The sequence below is a fragment of the Neovison vison genome, chromosome 2 (assembly GCF_020171115.1).
Source record: "Neovison vison isolate M4711 chromosome 2, ASM_NN_V1, whole genome shotgun sequence".
Lineage (NCBI taxonomy): Eukaryota > Metazoa > Chordata > Mammalia > Carnivora > Mustelidae > Neogale > Neogale vison.
This window is the reverse complement of record NC_058092.1, coordinates 199,458,322-199,478,817: the sequence shown is the minus strand read 5'-3', so window position 1 is coordinate 199,478,817 and position 20,496 is coordinate 199,458,322. Positions and strand designations below refer to the sequence as shown.

General features: G+C 35.8%; 1 protein-coding gene across 5 annotated transcripts in view; it reads right to left on the bottom strand.

Moving 5' to 3' along the window:
* Nucleotides 1-20,496, bottom strand: part of MAPK8 (mitogen-activated protein kinase 8) — a 102,582-nt gene that overhangs the window by 19,361 nt on the left and 62,725 nt on the right. For all 5 annotated transcript variants that reach the window (XM_044239995.1, XM_044239997.1, XM_044239994.1 and 2 more), the window contains 4 exons: nucleotides 20,058-20,228; nucleotides 16,018-16,147; nucleotides 10,016-10,074; nucleotides 9,788-9,926 (listed from right to left, as the gene is read on the bottom strand). In XM_044239995.1, coding sequence (XP_044095930.1) covers nucleotides 9,788-9,926; nucleotides 10,016-10,074; nucleotides 16,018-16,147; nucleotides 20,058-20,179 — 450 coding nt within the window. In that variant the 5' untranslated portion in view covers nucleotides 20,180-20,228. The remainder of the gene's footprint in view (nucleotides 1-9,787; nucleotides 9,927-10,015; nucleotides 10,075-16,017; nucleotides 16,148-20,057; nucleotides 20,229-20,496) is intronic.

The following is a 20,496-nucleotide window of genomic DNA, read 5'->3' as shown; positions in this document are numbered from 1 at the left end:
ACATACATACAGCTTCCTTTACATGCAAGGCCCAACCATGATTAGTTCTAGTCAAAAGGATGGAATGGGAGCAAAGAATAGAAGGGCCATGCACAACATCCCATCATCTCTTCCCCTGCTTTATTGATTAGTACCATTCCAGGTGGACCAGGTGGACCATTCCCGTCAGCTGAGGTTGTTGAGTACCTAAGTAAGGCAGCATCCTTTCCCCACCATGATCTGCCCTGGACACACAGTATGGAAAATAAACCTTAGTTGTGTTAAGCTACTGTGAATTTATGGTTTGTCACCTTGGCATAGCCTAGTGGTTAACACTGTAATTTATAATAAGAAATACATATTTGGTCTTTGTCCCAACTACTGGCACAGAGCTCCTAAAACCCTTAGAATTATCTAAAAGGTAAGAGCAAAAAAGATGAAAGGAGGGCCTTTTGTTATTCATGAGAAGTCCCTTTCTGGGCACCTGGGTGGCTCACTCAATTGAACACAGGACTCTTGATTTTGGCTCAGGTCATGGATGATCTCAGAGTTGTGAGACTGAGCCCCACATGTCTGGTTCCAAAAGATTCTCTCTCACTTCCTCTCCCTCTGCATCACTCCCTCTCTCATCCCTGTACTTCTGCTCTTTAAAAAAAAAAAAAAGAAAAGAAAAAAAAAGGTCCCTTTTGACCATACAGGAGTTTATGATAATGAGGTCTTTTGGAAAGTTCCAAAGGATGGGGGCTGGTTGCGGGGGTGGGGAAGACAACAAAGTAATTAAAGGGTTGGAACTTCTAGCATTTCTTAGCCCACAACTCCAAGAAGGGAAGAGGGCTAAAGCCTGAGTTCCATCATCAAAGGCCAATGATTTAATCAATCATGCCAGGTAATGAAGTCTGCATAAAAAAACAAAAGGACTGGTAAGGAGAACTTGTAGTTTGCTGAACATGTAAAGTGCTGGGAGACTGGTACATCCAGAGAGGGCATGGAAGCAGTTCCCCTTCCCATTTACCTTGCCCAATACCTCTCTCCATGTGGCTGTTTTTGAGCTATGTCCTTTGTAATAAACTGGTAATCTAGTAAGTAAAATGTTTTCCTGATTTCTGTGAACCACTCTAGTAAATTAATTGAGCCTGAGGAGGCGGGTTTTTGCAAACCTCTGAATTCCAGCCAGTAGGTCAGAACCACAGGTAACCACCTGGGTTTGAGATTGGCATCTGAACAGCCAGCACTTGTAGGACTGATCCCTCAACCTGTTGGATCTGATGCTATTTCCAGGTAGGTAATATCAGGATTGAGTTAAAATACAAGACACCCAGCTTGTGTCCAGAGAACCTGGACTTGCTTGTGTGGGAAAAACTACCATGCATTTGGTATTAGAAGTAATAATGTAAGAGTAAAGGAGACACCTAGAAATGTTTCTCCTTTATACCTGTCTATTCTAACACTGAAATTAGTGTCAGAAATGGGGTGTTACTATTATAAACACAGGATCATAGCTTAGCAGCTTTAGCAGCAGGCAGTAGGGAAACTAATACCAGAGGTTGGACAGGTGATTCAGGTTATGTCATAGCAATACATTTCGTGATACTGCCCCTTGCAATAACTTGGAAAGCACAGCACTTGCATAATTAACCTGAAACTCTAGAACACGGGTTGGCAAATTAAGGCCTGTCTGTTTTTGTGAAGAAAATTTTATAACACAGTTCTGCCCATTTAACCACCTACTGTATACAGCTGCTTCTGTGCTACAATAGCAGGAGTTGAATAGCTGTGAGACTCTATGACCTGCAAAGCCCAAAATATTTACTATCAAGACTTTATAGAAAGAGGTAGCTGACCTCTGCTCTAGAAGAGATTAGAAAGCAAAACTTTAGTAGTGTGTTGGTGGCTACTGGCAGCATTTGAAAGAATTGGCCAGTTTAAAAACAGATGAAAGGGAATCAGAATCTTGAATTTTAGGACCTTGCCATTCTAGAAAAATTAAATGCTACTAAACCCTTAAAAAAGGGGGGCAGATTGTCCAGTAAATCTCTTCCCTACCAAACTCAAAATACAGATATTCCTTGACTTCATAATGGGGTTATGTCCCAATAAACCCTAAGCTGAAAATATCACAAGTTAAAAATGCATTTAATACACCTAACCTATCAAACATCATAGCTTAGGCTAGTCCACCTTAAGCATGCTCTGAACACTTATCTTAGCCTACTGTTGGGCAAAATCATCTGACACAAACCCTATTTTATAACAAAGTATTGGAATATCTTGTGTAATTTATTGAGCAGTGTACTGAAAGTGAAAATCAGAATGACTCTATGGGTACAGAATACTTATAGGTGTAGCTAACTGGGAGCTGTGACTCACTGTTGCTGCACAGCATCAAGAGAGATAAGTGTACTACATACTGCTAACCCAGGGGAAAAAAATCAAAATTCAAAGTATGAAATGCATATCACTTTTCACACCACTGTAAAATCAAAAAATTAGGTTGAACCACCATAAATGACCATTTGTACTCTTCCATTTTATTAATGAGTCTTGAGAGATTATTTGTTGAGGCAATGGAATGTGAGGGAATATGATGTTCACCAAATCTGAAAAATACACTTGATTTGATTAAATATACTTGATTAAATACATTTGATTTAGCCTGGTTTCTCCTCTGCTATCTTTCACCATGAGAAAATCATGTGCCTCAGGGAACCAGCCACTCCTTCAGCCTGGATGCTGAAAGCTGAACAAGGACAAACCCTGTCTGACCCCATGATCTGGAGCAGTGCCACACAACCAACCTGCAGAGCCCTGAGCAAGCAATGTTATGTCAAGCCACCAATACTTTGGATTTGTTTTTCATGCATTATTTGCTCATAATAAATCTGAAAACCCTTGAGGGAAAAAGAACTGCATTCTTTCGTTGATGAAAATGTCTCAGACCTGCCAACAGAAAAGCCTGAAAGCTTAAAGGCAGACATTAAGTCAAAGATATACAGCCAGGGACTAACAAATATGCTATGAAAATAACTGCAATTAAAAAGAAGATTTCTAAGTTTCTGAGAGCTGTACTATCAAAAAACTCCATTAGGCTGTGACTTTTCTAGCCTGAAAACAATTCAGGGCAATTCTGCCCCCAGGGAATAGTTCGTAGGGTCTGGAGACATTTTTGGTTGTCACAATTGGGAAGTACTGGTGGCATCTAGTGAATAGAGGCCAGGAATGTGCTAAACACTCTATAGTACACAGGATAGCTCCTCAAAAGAAACAACTCTTCATCCAAATCATCAACAGTGTCGAGACTGAAAAGGACTGCCTTAAAAGGACACCTGGGCCCCCAATCTTGTACAGATAGTAAGCTGAGAAAGCTGAGCAGACCCCAAGAAGAACACATTTTCCAATAATCACTTTAGATATACTCAAAAGGATAGTAGAAAAGAAAGACTCTTCACAGAGTGGAGCCAGGTACTACAGAGAACAGTGGACAGAGCATTCCTTGCAGAAATGAGATTTAGGGACTAACCAACCCTCACCCCCACTTTCCCCAAAGGAAGTGACACAGTGTCTTCCAAACAGAATGTCTTTTTAAAAATAATTTTAAAGATGTATTTATTTATTTGAGAGAGAGTACATGTGTGGTGGGACAGAGAGTCTATGTCAAGCACGGATCCCAATACAGGGCTTAATCCCATGATGCTGAGATCATGACCTGAGCCAAAACCAGGAGTCAGATGCTTACCTGACTGTACCACCCAGGGACCTCTGCCCAACAAAATTTCAAATTACAAATGACCAATGACTAAACTTTTCAATTTCCCAAATGGGACTGTTTACTGGATCTGAAGTAGAGATTACGCTCCATCACTTCAGAAATAAATACCTTGACAGACTAGGACTTAGGGTTATCTCCCCTAACCAGGGGGTGAGTGTACTAGGTGTAGAATCAAGGGAGCAAAGAAACTGTGACAGAGACTAATGCTCACCACCATTCTGAAGTCTGCCTTTCACATTTCTCTGTCCCTTATAATTAGGCAGGTCCTCATGTTCTGCCAATAGGCTCAGGGCAGAAGTGATGTGTGTCACTTCCAGGCCAAAGCATAGAAGAGGCAGTATACCTGGCTTTCTCCTCCCCTGAAACAATGACCAGGAACTATGCACATGGTGGAGACTGGGTTTCTGAGTTACTGTGTGGAACCCCATTCCCAGTCCTGACTTGTACTAAAACCCTAAGGGATATTTTACCAGACAAACCATCTTAGACTACAAAGATATTAGGCTGGGGTGAAGGGTATTTAGACTTAGTAGTAGACCAGCGAGATGAGTATCAGTTGTGGCCTCAAGACCACCTATTGGAGTGGGTGTGACCCATTAAACTTCTTGTAAGTTACTTAAGGAACAAACATCAAATCAAACCCTGGAGGAGCAGTCTCCAGAACTTACTGTATGAAGGAAATAGGAACAAGTGACACCAGAGATGTCCTACAGTGAGTCCTGAGGTGCCTGTTCTGATCCCTGGTTCAGGATCCCTTCCAGCTGCTAGCAGTATTGGTTGCTGAGTTTTCAGCAAATCTCTCTCCTGGAATTGTCTTCAGATATAGAGAGCCACCTTTTCCAAGGTCATGCTGCTCCTCAAAGTCCCACTGAGTCACCAGCTGAGGACTCTGGAATGGCTGTATCCAATTCAATTTTTCCCTTTGTCCAGTATTACTTCCTTTACACCAAAGATGTTGATGCTGAGGGGACTCCCCAACAAACTTCTTACATGTGTATCTTCTCCATCCTAGAGATTGTTTCCCAGATACCCTGACCCAAGATAAAGGCACATTCCTCTTCATAGGTAACAGATCCTCGTATATCTTACTAGCTCAAATTTATTATGTAAGTTTCCTACAGTATTATTGTATTTTTACCACTTTATCCATCCACACTAAGGGAATATGTTAAAATATCCCAATTGTACCATGTTTGTATAATTCTTCTTTTTTCCACAGTTTAAGGTTTGTGTATTACAACTCCACTGCATATATAAAGTTCTTGACAGTTACTTATCCACATAGTAGATTACATCCATTTTCCTCATAAAGTCACTGAAAAATGCTTTGTCCCTGGCCCCACCATATTCAGTGCAGTTGATTAAATAGAATCACCCTTGTTCTCTTGTTTTATTTTCCCATACATCTTTGCCAATAACTTCGCTTTCAGTCTTTGGAAGCTAGCTACAATTGTTTGCATTACAGAAGCATACAGTTATTGTTGGTACTGTGTGTCAAATTTGAGCTCTGTTCATTAAGGGGTTAATCCCCTTTACCCATTATGCTATATATTGGTATTCTGTAATTTAATGTTTCCTTTTTAAGTTTCTTTCTATTTCCTTTGTTTCCTCTTCTATCATGTAGTCTGTGATTTCTGTTTTACTCACCTGCTACCCCATTAATCTGAAAATTTTCTATTTGGAAGGTTTTACTTTACTAAAATCAAATTAACTTCCATGGAGGCAGATTACTGTCCTGGCCCACAGGGCAAAAGAAACTTATCTGCCTCATACAATATATAATGGGATGAGGAAGATAATATATTTCCCCATGTAAAGAGAGTATATATATTTCTCTTATGTTGCCTAAAGATGGCATTAAACATAACATTATAGCAGTTGCATAGGCTATATACCAATTCAGTTAGAATGATAACTAAGAATAAGCCTAAATATCTCACAAATCGTGATTGTTAGAAAATAGATAACTTGAGCACAAATCTCTGTATTCATTTTAAGTTAGGTTATTTGACACAAGATAGCTCAAAGATATAATTCCACTGAATTAAATATTTTTCAAGAAATTCCTCTCAAATTAGATGCTATTCTTTTCAAAGAATAAGCTAGAACTAAAACTAAAATACAAAAATATACATCCGTATAAAAACCTGCACACTCACGTTCATGTCAGCATTGCTCATGATAGCCAAAAAATGGTTAGCAAGCCAAATGTCTATCAAGTGAGGAATGGATATACAAAATGTGGTATACATCCATAAAGCAAACTATTATTTCACAATAAAAAGAAATGAAGTACTGATACATGATAAATAGATGGACGAACCTTGAGAACACTATGCTAGGGAAAAGAAGCCAGACACAAAGACCACATTATATATAAATAATTCCATTTATATGAAATATCCAGAATAGACAAATATATGGAGATAGAAAGTAGGTTAGTCGTTGTGTAGGGCCAGGGGTGAAGGGAGTAACAGTATCCAAAGGCTAATAAGTACATGATTTCTTTAACGTTGGTGAAGATGTTCTAAAATTATATCGTGATGATGGTTGTACAATCTTTGAATATAATTACATACTTTATGAACTGTATGGTATGTGAATTACATGTCAATAAAGCAGTTAAAAAACAGATTACAAAAATATAAACTATTTCTGTATATATGAGAAATACAACTCTGATACTCAATTTTATATAATTGGTAATGACAGCAGGATATTTTATATACTACTTCATTTCAGAGCAAAGCTAAGCTTATAACACTCCACGTGAATCAGTGAAATACAACTTTCCCAAAATATAATTAAAGGAAAATGGAAAATGGAAGAGTAGACCACTCCACAGAAACACCAAAAAGCAGAGCAAAATGGATCAGAAAAAACTTTTTCAGAAATCTGGAAAACAGTCAAATGTTCACAACAACCAAGTAAATGCAGAATCAAGAAAAACGCAACTTAAAAACAAGAGGAAAGATGTGTGGTGTTTTCACTAGCCCTTGTCCCACCCATCTTCCTGGTTGGGTGGGAGGGTCTTAAAGAAAGCAGCCTACATTCTCACTGTGGGACTCTAGATTGGGCTAGACAGAGGGCGTTTCTCAAAACACTGTGAGGCAAATGAATAACCCATTATGCCTGTGACAAAACATTAAAGTTGAAGAAAACATGACATGGCATACCATCAAGTGTGCAAAATATGCATGATGGAAGTCCCAAATAAGAGGCAAAAAAAGCAGAAAAAAATGACTGAAAACTTACAAATTTATGAAAGACATAAACCTACACATTCAAGCTATTCAGTGAACTCCAAGGATAAAAGCAAAAGAGATCTGCACTAAGACACATTTTAAACTGCTAAAAACCAAACACAAAAAGAAAATCTTAAGAATCAGGAGAAGCAACTTGTTACTTGTAAGAGATTCTCAATGAAATTAACAAGTGATTTCTCAAAAGAAATCATACAGGTCAAAAGGCAGTGAAAAAAAACATTTAAACTGCTGAAAGGAAAACAATGCCAAACAAAAATTCTGTATCTCCTTCAAAAGGACACTCAGTAGTAAACTGAAGCTGTAAGAAGAAATAAAAAATTCTAGTAAAGGTAATTACATAGGTATACACAAAGGTCAGTATTACTATGTTTAGGGCTTCTCACTCCTAATTTCTTCCAATATGATTTAAAAGACAAATGCATTAAACAATAATACATTTTTATCTTATTGGGCACACAGTGTATAAATATATAAGCTACAACACAATCGGGGAAGGACAGATTATATACAGGAGTAGAGTTTTTGTGACAATAAGGTGGTAATAATTCAAAATAAATTGTTATAAGTTAAAGAGACTAATCCCAATCCCAATGGTAGCCTTTAAGAAATACTCCCTCCAAAGATAGGAGAATATGTATTTTCTAAGCGCACATGGAATATTCTCCAGAACACACCACATGTTAGGTGACTGAACAAGTCTCAACAAATTTTAAAAGATGGAAATTATACAATGTATCTTCTCTGACCACAATGGAATGAAGCTAGAAATCAAGAAATAAGGAATACTGGAAAATTCACAAATTTGTGGAAATTAAGGAAATTTTCATAAGGAAAACGAGAATATACTTTGAGATGAATGAAAATGAAAACACAATACACAAAAATTTAGGGAATACAGAAAAAGCAAGCTCAGAGGACAATTTCATAGCTGTGTTTAAGCTGCTAATAAGTCTGTGTTATTTTGTTATGGTGGCTCAAGAAAACTAATACAATGTAAGTAAATAGAAAGACATTCATGGGTGTCTGTGAATTGGAATACTAAATATAGGTTAAGAAGACAAAACAACCCAAGCAATCTACAGAGTCAATAAATGAAATCTTTATTAAATTCCAGTGGCCTTTCTGCAGAAATGGAAAAGCTGATATTCAAATCCACATGAGTCACAAGGAGCCCTGAATAGTCAAAACAATGTTTAAAAAGAAGAATAAAGTTGGAGGGTTCACACTTTCCCATTTTTCAAAACTTACTAGATGGCTACAGTATCACTTTATCTATTTTTTTCTTTCATTGATTGTACTTTTGGTACCATTTGTAAGAATTTATTGTTAAGTCATTAAGGTTTACCCTTATATATTTTTTTAAGGGTTTTATAGCTTTAGCTTTTATGTTTAGGTCATTGACCCATTCTAAGTTAATTTTTGTGTATGGTGTGAAGTAAGGATCCAAATTCATTCCTTTGTTTCTGAAAATCCAATTGTCCTACCCCACTTATTAAAGATACTTATTTTTTCCCAACTGAATGGTCTTTGACACCCTTGTTGAAAATTACATAGGTAGGTGATTTTATTTCTGGACTCTTATAAGTTCTCTATTCCACCAGTCTATGTCTGTGTCCTTACAGCAATCCCACATAATTCTGATACTTGAATTTCATGAAAACTAAAAACTTTTGTGCAACAAAGGATATCAAGAAAGTGAAAAGACAATATACAAAATGAGAGAAAATATTTACAAATCACGTATCTGATCAGGGTCTAGTATCTTATATATATTATACTTATACAATATATAGTTTCTATAATTCAACTTATATATATGTATATATATAATATATAAAGAACTTACATATATAACATATAAAGAATTTCTATAACACAACAATGAAAAGACAAAACAACCCAATTTTTAAAAATGGCCAAGGGGGGGGGATGGCCAAAGGTCTTCAACAGACACTTCTCCCAAAAAGATATACAAATGACCAACGAGCATATGAAAACATTCAACATCTTTAGTCATTAGGGAAATGCAAATCACAAGGAGATACCACTTTGTACTCACTAGGATGGTTAGAATAAAAGCCAGCAAGTATTGGCAAAGATCTGGAGAAATCAGAACCTTCACACATTGCTTGGGGAATGCAAAACAGTATAGCCACTGTTGAGTACAGTTTGGTAGTTGTTCTAAAAGTTAAATATATAATTACCATAGGCCCCAATCCTGGGAAGATACTCTAAAGAATTGGAAACAGGAACTCAGACAAATAGTTGTATATGAATGTTACAGCAGCACTATCCACAAAAGCTAAAAGGTAGAAATAATGCAAATGTCCATCAATGGATGAATGGATAAACAAAATGCAATACATATATATATTATTATATCATTCAGTCATAAAAAGGAATGAACTATTGATACATGCTAAAATATGAATGAGACTGGCAACATTATGCTAAGTTAAAGAAACTAAACATAGAAGGTTACATATGATTCCATTTATATGAAATATCCAGAAGAGATAAATCCACAGACACAGAAAGCCAACTGGGATGAGGCCAAGGGCTAGGGAGAGAGAGATGGGGACTGACTGCTTAATGGTTATGAGGATTCTGGGGGCAATGAAAATATTTTGAAATTTTCTATTGGTGGTAGATGAACAATGTCGTGGATATAGTAAATGTCAATGAATTGAACCCTTTAAGATGGTTAATTTTATGTTAGGTGAATTTCACTTCAATAATTTAAAAAAAGAATATGATAATAGTTTTTTCTACTAACCCGATGAATAATTCCAGCAGAGTGAAGGTGCTTGATTCCACACAGCATCTGATAGAGAAGGTAGGACATTCTCTCATGATCTAGTTCCATCTGAATCACTTGGCAAAGATTTGCATCCATGAGCTCCATGACTATGTAACTTCATGGGTGAAAAAAGATGACAGCTAAAGTGTACAGCAACAGTCTAAGAATAATGTATAAACATAAAATTTTAATTATCACACTTACACATCTTGAAATTCTTCTAGGGATTTCTGTGGTGTGAAAACATTCAAAAGGCCAATTATCTGTGGCAAAAAGCAAAGAGACAAAAAAATCAGACAGCACTATTACTAATAATACTTTCATTTAGGAACAGCAAATACATGGGTTAAAAAAAAACCCATCGTCAGTATAAAAATTTTGAAATCTTATGTTCTAAGCCCAAGTACTCTCTCTTATTTTACATATTAAAACTTTATGTCCAGGGATTGGGGGCAGGGAGGGAACCAAAGCATACAGGATCTTTAGGGAGGTGAAAATACTCTGTATGGTACTATAATAGTAGATATTATGTCATTACACATAGGTCCACACCCAAAGAATGTATAACATCAAGAGTGAACCCTAATGTAAACTATTGACTCTGAATAATAAGGATGTATCGAGTGATTATAATGGAAGTACCAGTCTGGTGGGAGGTACAGATAATGAGGGAGGCTATGCATGTGTGGGGGCAGGAGGTATATGGGAGATCTCTGCACCTTCCTCTCCTTTTTGCTGTGAACCTAAAAATGCTCTTAAAAAAAAACACACACACAAAACCATCAACAGAAGAGCTCCACATACCCATTCCATTTATGAATACTCAATTATCAAGGATCTATATTATATAATTCTCTATAAAATTTGTAAGCAAATTTTTAAATATCTTCTACCAGCTCTTATCTAATTTAATACCTGTATATAATCTCAACCCTCCCTTTAACACCCTCAGTTTTTCATAGTACTGAACATTCCCAGTTCCCAGTTTTCTTCATTCCCAAACTATTCACTGGTTCATCCAGAGACATGCCCTCTTTCCCACCATTCTGTCTTTCTAATCCTTTTCTTTCCTCTACCTGTACCTTATTACCTATATTACATAGGCAATATATGTTGTTGTTGGGTTTTTTTTTGTTGTTGTTTGTTTGGTTTTTTTGCCTATACATCTCTATGTGGATAATTTCCAAATATACATTAAAAGTTCTTGCTTAGGGGCACCTGGGTGGCTCAGTGAGTTAGGCCTCTGCCTCCGGCTCGGGTCATGATCCCCAGGGTCGTGGGACTAAGCCCCGCATAGGGCTCTCTGCTTGGCAGGGAGCCTGCTTCCCTTCCTCCCTCTCTGCCTGCCTCTCTGCCTACTTGTGATCTCTGTCAGGTAGATAAATCAAAATCTTTATTAAAAAAAAAAAAGTCCTGGGGCGCCGGGGTGGCTCAGTGGGTTAAGGCCTCTGCTTTCGGCTCAGGTCATGGTCTCAGGGTCCTGGGATCGAGCCCTGCATCGGGCTCTCTGCTCGGCGGGGAGCCTGCTTCCTCCCTCTTTCTCTGCCTGCCTCTCTGCCTACTTCTGATCTCTGTCTGTCAAATAAATAAATAAAAAAAAAAAGTCCTTGCTTAGTTTGTAAGTCTCAAATATATATTGCCACTTCACATGAAAATCTCAAAAATATAAAATTGAACTCATTATCATTCCTATCCAAACCCTTTACTTTTCCAGAGTGCCTCCTCTTTTATAAGAGAAGGTTTAGTAAAAGAGAAGACTCACAGTGATTTTTTACTTTTTCAATATTTGCACCATAATAAATGTTGAAAAGAATACTATCCCATTCTCCTGTCAGCTGAACTTTAACCTCTTCTTCCCATATAGATAGAGGATTTTAACATCTCATCTAGATTGTTCATACTATAATTACTTCTAACATTAAGGTTCCTTAAACATTAAGGAAACCTTAAACAATGGTTTCCATTGTATTGCTTACAATATGGTAACAAAACAAAAACAAAAACAAAAAACAAACCAGATCATATTACTGACCTCTTCAAAAACTTAATACCAGAAAAAAAAAAAAAATTCCAAAACTCTCTTGTAATACATTCAAAGCCTTCCTTCCAGGACAGAACATCAACCCAGTTCATCTCCTGTTAAACTCTCTATTAAACTTGATACTTTAGCCATCCTAAATAAGTTTAAACAATGTTACCTTTAAAAATTTTCAATGCCAAAAAAAAATTTTTTTTCAGTGCCTTTAAATATAGTCCTCCCTGTCCTTGTCAAATTTACCTACTGAATCCAGTTACCTTAAAAATTGATTATGTAGTCTGACAACCTCTAGTCCTTGACAGGTTGCTGAATATTTTCTTTACTTAGTCCTCACAATATCTTACATGTTATCATGGCATTTAACACAGTGTTGTGTAGTCTCATTTTCAAGCCTCATCCCTATCACACCAGGATCTTTGTTAGAAAGAATTATTCACTTTTTCACACCTGGCACCATAGGGAGATACCTGACACACATTTTTAAAACATTTGTTGACAATTAGGGATAGGAAAGTTTTTCTAGACCAACTTCATGGGACAGAATCTATGTCATTCATCTAAGCATAAAGCTTTGCTTATAGAAGGCATTCAAATATTTGGTCAGTGAATAAACTCAGAAAAATAATTTCCAGATTAGAAAAGGTCAAACAAATTTGTTTAAGATAGGGAAAGTGATAATAAAAATGCATCCAACTACTCTAAATGAATTAATTCCAGACTCCTAGATAGAGGAATGCACATCTAGAGACTCAGAGAAATAGTAAAACTCTTCATATCTGAGAAATCCTATAGTAGAAGAGAAGTGTTAAAGATGAAGAGCATATAAAGATAAGAGATTAGTGGTTGCTTAGAGCCAAGAGGGGTGGGAGATAGGAAAATAAGAGCTAAACAATATGGAGTCTTTCAGAGGTGATGAAAATGTTCCAGAAATATGGAAAGTCACATATACCAGTGAATATACTAAAAACCATTGAATTGTACATATTAAATGAATAAACTGTACAGTATGTGAATTGCATCTCAATAAAGCAGTTATAAAATAAAAAATTAAGACACGTGTCTTACTTTTCAAAAAGGAAAGTAAAGGAAATTATATCAATCAAAGACTGGACAGTCAAACAAAAGTCAAGGACTGATTAAGTGGTTTATGATATATAAGTACTTTGAGAGAAGTAACACTTATTAGGAGCAAGTAAAAATTCACTGACAAACTGTACTTCCTTCTGTGAATAAAACGACGATGACAACAAAGAATAGCAGCAGTAGATCAGAAACATGACCAGATAAGTATATGAAGACCTCAAAAAGGCATCATAATATCCATGTGAATAAGATGCAGAATTCAGAAGAGATGGGTAATTTTTATATTTACACATGTCATTTTTGTGGTATACCCAAGGGTCACTAATGAACTAATCCAGCAATTATGAAGGCATCCTGAGCAAAACTGGGATGTGAAACTAGCAAGTGAAAAGTCAGAACAAAGGAAAAAGCAATCCCCAACAGTCTGGGAAAAGAAATCAGATTTCACATGTGAAATTCTAGGGAGGAATAGTAAGTACTATACTTAACTTCCAAAACCAAAGGACAAAAAGTAAAAGATGGGGGGCACCTGGCTTACTCAGTCAGTACAGCATGTGACTCCTGATTTTGAAGTTATAAGTTCAAGCCCCAAGTCAGGTGTGGAGCTTATTTAAAAATAAAATCTTACTAAAAGACAGGAAAGATGTGATCTATTAGCAGGCCTGTGACGAAGAATAACTTGCTAAGACAATGTGAATCAAATGGTGACCTGATTTCTAAACAGGATTATAATGTCCATGGTTAAGAGGAGATAACATGCCTTAGTTATCTTGGAGAATTCAATCAGACATGGAAGTACTGTGTGCTAAGTGGCATACCAAAGTATGTTTGGAGATAAGTGACCAAGTTGAAAGACAAACTCAAAAGTATCTATGAAAACAGTAGGAAATGCACAATGATTTGAATTTATCTAGTACCACTGAAGTATATGCTTAAAATGGCTAAGAATAGTGAATTTTATATTATATATATAATACATTATATATATATATATAATATTTATATTATTTTACCACAATTAAAAAAAAAAGAGGTGGGAAAAACAGAGATGTTTAGACCAGCAAAGAGATTATCTGTGTGGAACATGAAACTGTTGAAAAGGCAAAACATTACAAAAACGTCTATCCATTAGGAGTATAAAAATTCCATTATTATTTCTGGTTTCTCTATATTGCTGACCCTTGAACAACATGGGTTCAAACTGTGTAGGTTCACTTATACATGGACTTTTTTGGGTAAATATAGTACAGTACTGTGCGAGAATTTTCCTTATGATTTTAGTTAACATTTTTCATCTAGCTTACTTTAAGAACACATATAATATACAAAATATGTGTTAATCAACTACTTATGTTATCAGTAAGGCTTCCAGTCAATAGTAAGCTATCAGTTGTTAAGTTTGGGGTTGTCAAAGTTATATGCAGATTTCAACTGCACAGGGGGTTGACATTCCTAACTCCCACATTGTTCACGGGTCAACTATATTTAGTTTTATATTCATTCTCTGAACAAATATGTTTTGAACATCTACTCTATATCAGTACTCTTATAGGTGACAAGGGTACTGCTTGCGTGGACCCTGACATCCCCCATCAGAGGGTTAACTATGTGAAACAGGCTTTCCATGCCCTCCGTCTAGTCGATGGAACCAAGTTTTTTTTGCAGTCACCGAAGCTCAGGAAATAGAATTCATTGGCCATGTACCCAATGCAAAACTAAGCAATATCACCACCATCATCACCATGAAACAGACTACAAGGGGGCATGAGCAGCTAGCTCTATCTGAGGGCAGGAGGCCACCAGAAAAACCCTGACAAGCAACATGGCTGGCTCCCATCTAGAACAAGAATGGCTAACACGACTTGTTCCCTATCACTGACTTTAATCTATACCTCTTTTTAAATGCTGTTCTTTCTCTCTGGGAGGCCATTTTCCTTCAACAATCCAATTTTTACCCCATTTTAAAGAATTAGTCTAAAGCCATGTTTTCTCAAAGCTTTCCCATTTCATGAAAGCTCATGCAATCTTCTCTCTCCTGAAATCTTAGCACTAATTTTCCATCTACCACAATTTGACCAACTTCCACTGCCTTATAATATATGATATTTCATTATGTATTTGTCTTCATAATAACACTATACGTTATTCCAAATAAGAAGCCTCATCCTTAACTTCCATGAATTTTCCCCTTCAGTGAATAATCTAGTAACTCCAGCACATACAGGCTTGCACAGTTAGCTCTCAAAATGTTGTAAACTGTGTTATCTGCAATCAGAAAGTACTGAGCTTATTTTATTTTACAAACTCCTCTGGACAAATACCACAAGACCTCTCCAGTCAGATGCTTTTGGTTTAGTACTTCATAAAACTCTCCCTTGCATATACTCCTAGTTTATTTCCTCTCAGCTGAGAGAGATCACTCCATTAAAATAATCATAAAAGCATGCTTAATTAAGTTTAAAAAAGTGTAACTATGTCTTCTCAAAATGAAAGTTATATGTTTAAGTCATTATAATCATTAGGGAAAAGGAATTAAGGATATTTCCCTAATTTCATTTAAATATTTTTTGAAGTTTCTGCTAAATTGCTTTATAAAATTACAGACTATCTTCAACCTAAAGTGACCAGTGAGTATCAGTATCACTTTAAAAAGTGTGACTAGGGTAGGGAGAAATGATTTGAACTTTGTATCTAATATTATTGAATAAAATTCCACTGTCAAAGTAAAATGGGAGCAATTTCATCTCTGTGCTAAGGTTGGAGTTTTCTGAAATGTCAGCCTGACAGAAAACAAAAAGTAGAAAGTGAGATCAAGCCTAAATAAAGTTCTAAAACACCTACTTCTTTTAAAACCCCCTTTGCAAATTAAATGTCAGAAAACTATACAATCTAAATTTCAGAAGCTGTCTTCTTGTGATATAATTTGAGAAAAAATTTACAGTGTAGATATACACCCCTTTTAAATAATGTTTCAATCCAGAAGAATTTAAAGCACCTAATCTATTTTTTAAAGTTTTTGTTATGTATTCATGAACAAATCTTGATTTCATCTATACTTAAGAAATTTTCTAAAATGTTCACTTACATTTTTGTGATTAACACATTTCATAAGAACTAGCTCTCTGTAAGCCCGTTTAGCATGAGTCTGGTTCTGAAATGGCCGGCTTAGCTTCTTGATTGCAACATTTCTTTCAAGAATGGCATCATAAGCTGCACTGTAACAAGAAATTCAAAACCAACAAAAAACCTTTAAAATGTGTAAAACTGAATTTATGAAACATTCATGCAGATTCCTTACTTTCTCCAAAGATAAAATGCAATTGTATCAATTTCCAATCTTTGATTTTCAACATGTTTCTTCTATACCTATTACAGCATATTCCAACAATGTATAGCATTGTTAACTGTTTCTTAAAATGCTAATATATTCAATGGACTGTAAGACAGACACAGTGCTTGTTCATTGGATGTCCTCCAAGGTCAACCTAGCATACAATGGGCACTCAATGCACAAATTTTTAATGAGTATTCAGGTCCAATAGATAGCTTCAAGCCTAAGGGAATCCTTCAACCTGTACCTACCTCAAGGAAAGACAGGATTAAAGAATATATATGGTCATAAATTCTACCCAAATACTTGCTGAAGAATTCTACATAAGTAGATCACTTACATCTTCCACGGACACAACAAAATGAATGCAGAAAGAGAAAAGAATACACATATAAAGGTATCTAAAAGGTTATTTTACAATATAAAAAGTACTTAAGATTTGTTTTAAAGGAAGAATTAAAAAATCAAGTTTACAAATATAAATGCCAGATCTCAGGACATTGGAAGCTGCTTTGTAACTGTTAATGAAAAACCTATAATTCTGTGACATAACACCATCCTCATTATTCTTCCTATCTCCTACCATGTGATGCTGACTAAAAAGCATGTTTTGCAAATGACAGAGCAGAGAAAGTAAAGCACAAATAATGAGAACTATCTTAAAATTATAGAATATTATGATTGAAAGAGACTTTAAAAATCATTTGAATTCACTACACCTAGAGGTTAAATTGCCCAAGGTTTAATCAGAAAGTTAAAAGCAAAGCTGAGACCAAAAGACGAAGACATGAGGTTATTACTTTTCATACTTGACTACCTAAAATACTGTAGGACTTCTGTTTATGTGATATTTGCAAAGTTTACACACTGCTAATTAAAATTATTCTCTCATCTAACTGAAAACTTGAGTTTGTTCTCTAGCTATCTCACTGTATCAAACGTAGTGAAGAAATATATATTAAGACATTGGTACTCTGGCATAAATGGACACATCTACACATAATATATATGCCTTAACTACAGTGTGTGTGTGTATATATACACACATACATACACACATGGCATACACAAAACAGACATAAATATTGTAACCTTAAGTTAGAAAATGTCGTATTTACAGATATGTTCTCTCCAATTTAAAAACAAACAAACATTAGGGGTCATAAAAAAATAGAAGTTTTGACTGTTTCAGATCAAGTATGTTTTATTTGTAAGCATTAAATTCATTCCTACGAAAATTTTATTCTGTTAAATCAAAGTAATATTTCAAACTCTAAAGTATCTGAGTAGGCTGCACTACTTTGTATTTAGATTTAGAGTTATATTTCTAATTGTTGATACTTAAATGTGCACAAACTAGAGATCTCAACCAGGCCCCTGTGAATCTTACTATCTATCAATGGGCCCAAAATAATACCTTTAAAAAAAAATTCAAGTTCTTCAATTGACTCTGATGGTAACAGAGTGAGTTTAAAAAAAATTTTTTTTAAAGATTTACTTATTTTAGAGAGAGAGTGAGAAAGAGAGAGAGAGAGAGAGGGAAAGCACACAGTGGGGAGGGGCAGAGGGAAAGAGAAATTTAAGCTGATTCCACATAGAGTGTGGAGCCCCATGTGGGGCTCGAATTTATGACCTGGAGATCACAACCTGAGCTGAAACAGAGTCAGATACTTAACCACTGTGCCACCCAAGTGCCCCCAGAAAACGTATTTTTATTTATTTTTTAAATTTATTTGACAGAGAGCATGTGCGTGTGTGTGTATGTGCACGAGCATGGGGCGGGGTAGAGGGAGAGGGTGAAGCAGACTCTCCACTGAGCAGGGAGCCCAACAGGATCGAAGATCACAATCTGAGCTGAAGGCAGAGGCTTAACCAACTGAGCCACCCAGGGACCCAACAAAAAACATTTTAAACACTAGTAAGAAGCTTATAAACACTACTACATTCCTTACAACTACCATGTAAATTTGGTGAGAAAACTGGCTTAGAGGTGTTAATTTGCTATGAGTCACAAATACATCATAAAGCTAGAATCTGAACCACGAGCAGGCTTTCAGAATCCTTCCTGTATTGACTGTAGCACACTATTTTCTTTAAATTTAATTTGTGGTTTGATAAATGTGGTTGGTTAAAATGACAACCAACCAGCCAATAATACTTTATAAAAATACCCAAATTCTGAAATTTCTGAAGTATTATAAATTACTTCAAGAGTAAAGAAAGAGAATAAATGCTACTACTGTTCCCATTAGAGAAATCTGTTAGATTTTAGTATTTTACCATAATTCCTACTTTTTTTTTTTTAAAGTAGGCTCTATACCCAGCATGGAGCCCAACATGGGACTCAAACTCAGGACCCTGAGATCAAGACCTGGAATGAGATCAAGAATTGGAACTTAACTGACTGAGCCACCCAGGCGCCCCAAGGGCTGAATTTTTAAAAAAGTAATATATTATCACAGGTAAAGTCCCCTCCCTTGTCTCTATTTTCAGAGGTAAGCATTATTCTGACTTTGGTGTTTATTAATGATTTTTGTACTTTCCTACCTATGTAGGCATCCATAAATTTATGGTCCTATTTTGCATATTTTAAAACTGTATATAAATGGTACAATAATGCGCATATATTCGGCATTTTCCTTTTAAACTCAACACTTCATTTCTGAGATTGTCCCTGTGGAAACCTAGTTCATTTTAAATGTTGTATAGTATTTCACTATATGACAATATCACAATTTTTTATTCTCATGGATAGACTTGCTGCTGTTACAAATTTTTGCTATTATAAATGGTGTTGCAAAAAATAACCCTATGTATGTCTCTTTATGTACATGTGCAAGAGTTTTTTAGAACCTGGGAGACCTGCAGGGTCATAAACACTTCTGATTTTTTTTATACTCTGAAATGTATCTGGTTCAAAAAGAGGTAATATACAATTACGTTGGAGTGAGGCTTAGAATTCCCCCAAACATTAGCTTATTATGCTAACTTAGTGACCTAAAATCATTAGCAGAACTGTCCCAAAAAGTGTTCTACCCTTCATTTTATAAAGAATTATGTTGGGGCACCTAGGTGGCTTAGTCAGTTGAGTGTCCAACTTTGTAAGCTCAGGTCATGATCTCAGGGTCATGAAATCAGGCTGCATTGGGCTTGCGCTCATCTGTAAGTGAGCTTGAGATTCTATCCCTCTGCACCCCCTTGCTCCCCACCCCCATGCGTGCTCTTTCTCTAAAACAAATAAACAAATCTAAAAAAAAAAAAAAGAATAATGTTGATCTATAAACCCTAGGCCTTTCATAGAAATTAGCCAATTAATCAATTTTAAAGATACATAGGAGTTTTGAAACACACACAATGAGATGATATTAATTCACTTCATTCCCCAGTGCAAAATAAGATTTTTGAAATTCCAGAGTTTCATTATAGTATGAAAGTGAGGATTAAGTGAAGCTTCTTATTAAACAACTAGCTATGGGAATAGATGTATATATGGAATTGACAAGCATGCCACTTCTTGTTTCCTGATATGGGTATTTGTCTTTACATGGCTTTTGACCAAGTATTTAATCATACTTTATACTTAAAAGACGGCAGTGCTGATTTATAAAGTTGCATTTAATGAATAATAAAGACCACCAACCCAAGAATAAAAAAGTTTGCCATGTTACAGCTTTAATTTAAACTTCAGAGTTTTATTTTCATTTTTTGAGGCAAGTTAAATATTTACCAAGGTATATATAAGAAAAGATGGCAGTTAGTGATTCTTTGCCTAATTTTTGGAAGTAAAAACTTACCATACTATTCCTTGAGCTCCTGAGCCTATAGGTTTTAAATTCTGATATCGTTTCAAGACTGTAAATGTAGAATCTCCAATCTCTACACTATAAAAATTGCTGTCACGCTTGCTTCTGCTCATGATGGCAAACAATTAATTTAATGGCTTCATCCAAATATTCACCGAGAAGCTGCAAAATGGAACAAAATGTGATGTTAACAAAACGAATTTATTTAATCTTAAAATTCAAGTCCTTACCCTCTTCACTGATAGTAACATAGATTGCTATACCATATTAAAAGAGTTGCTTCATTAAAACAAACTGAAGGTTTTAGAGGGGTGGGGAGTGGGAGGATGGGTTCGCCTGGTGATTGGTATTAAGGAGGGCAAGTACAGCAAGGAGCACTAGGTATTATATGCAAACAATGAATCATGGAACACTACATCAAAATCGATAT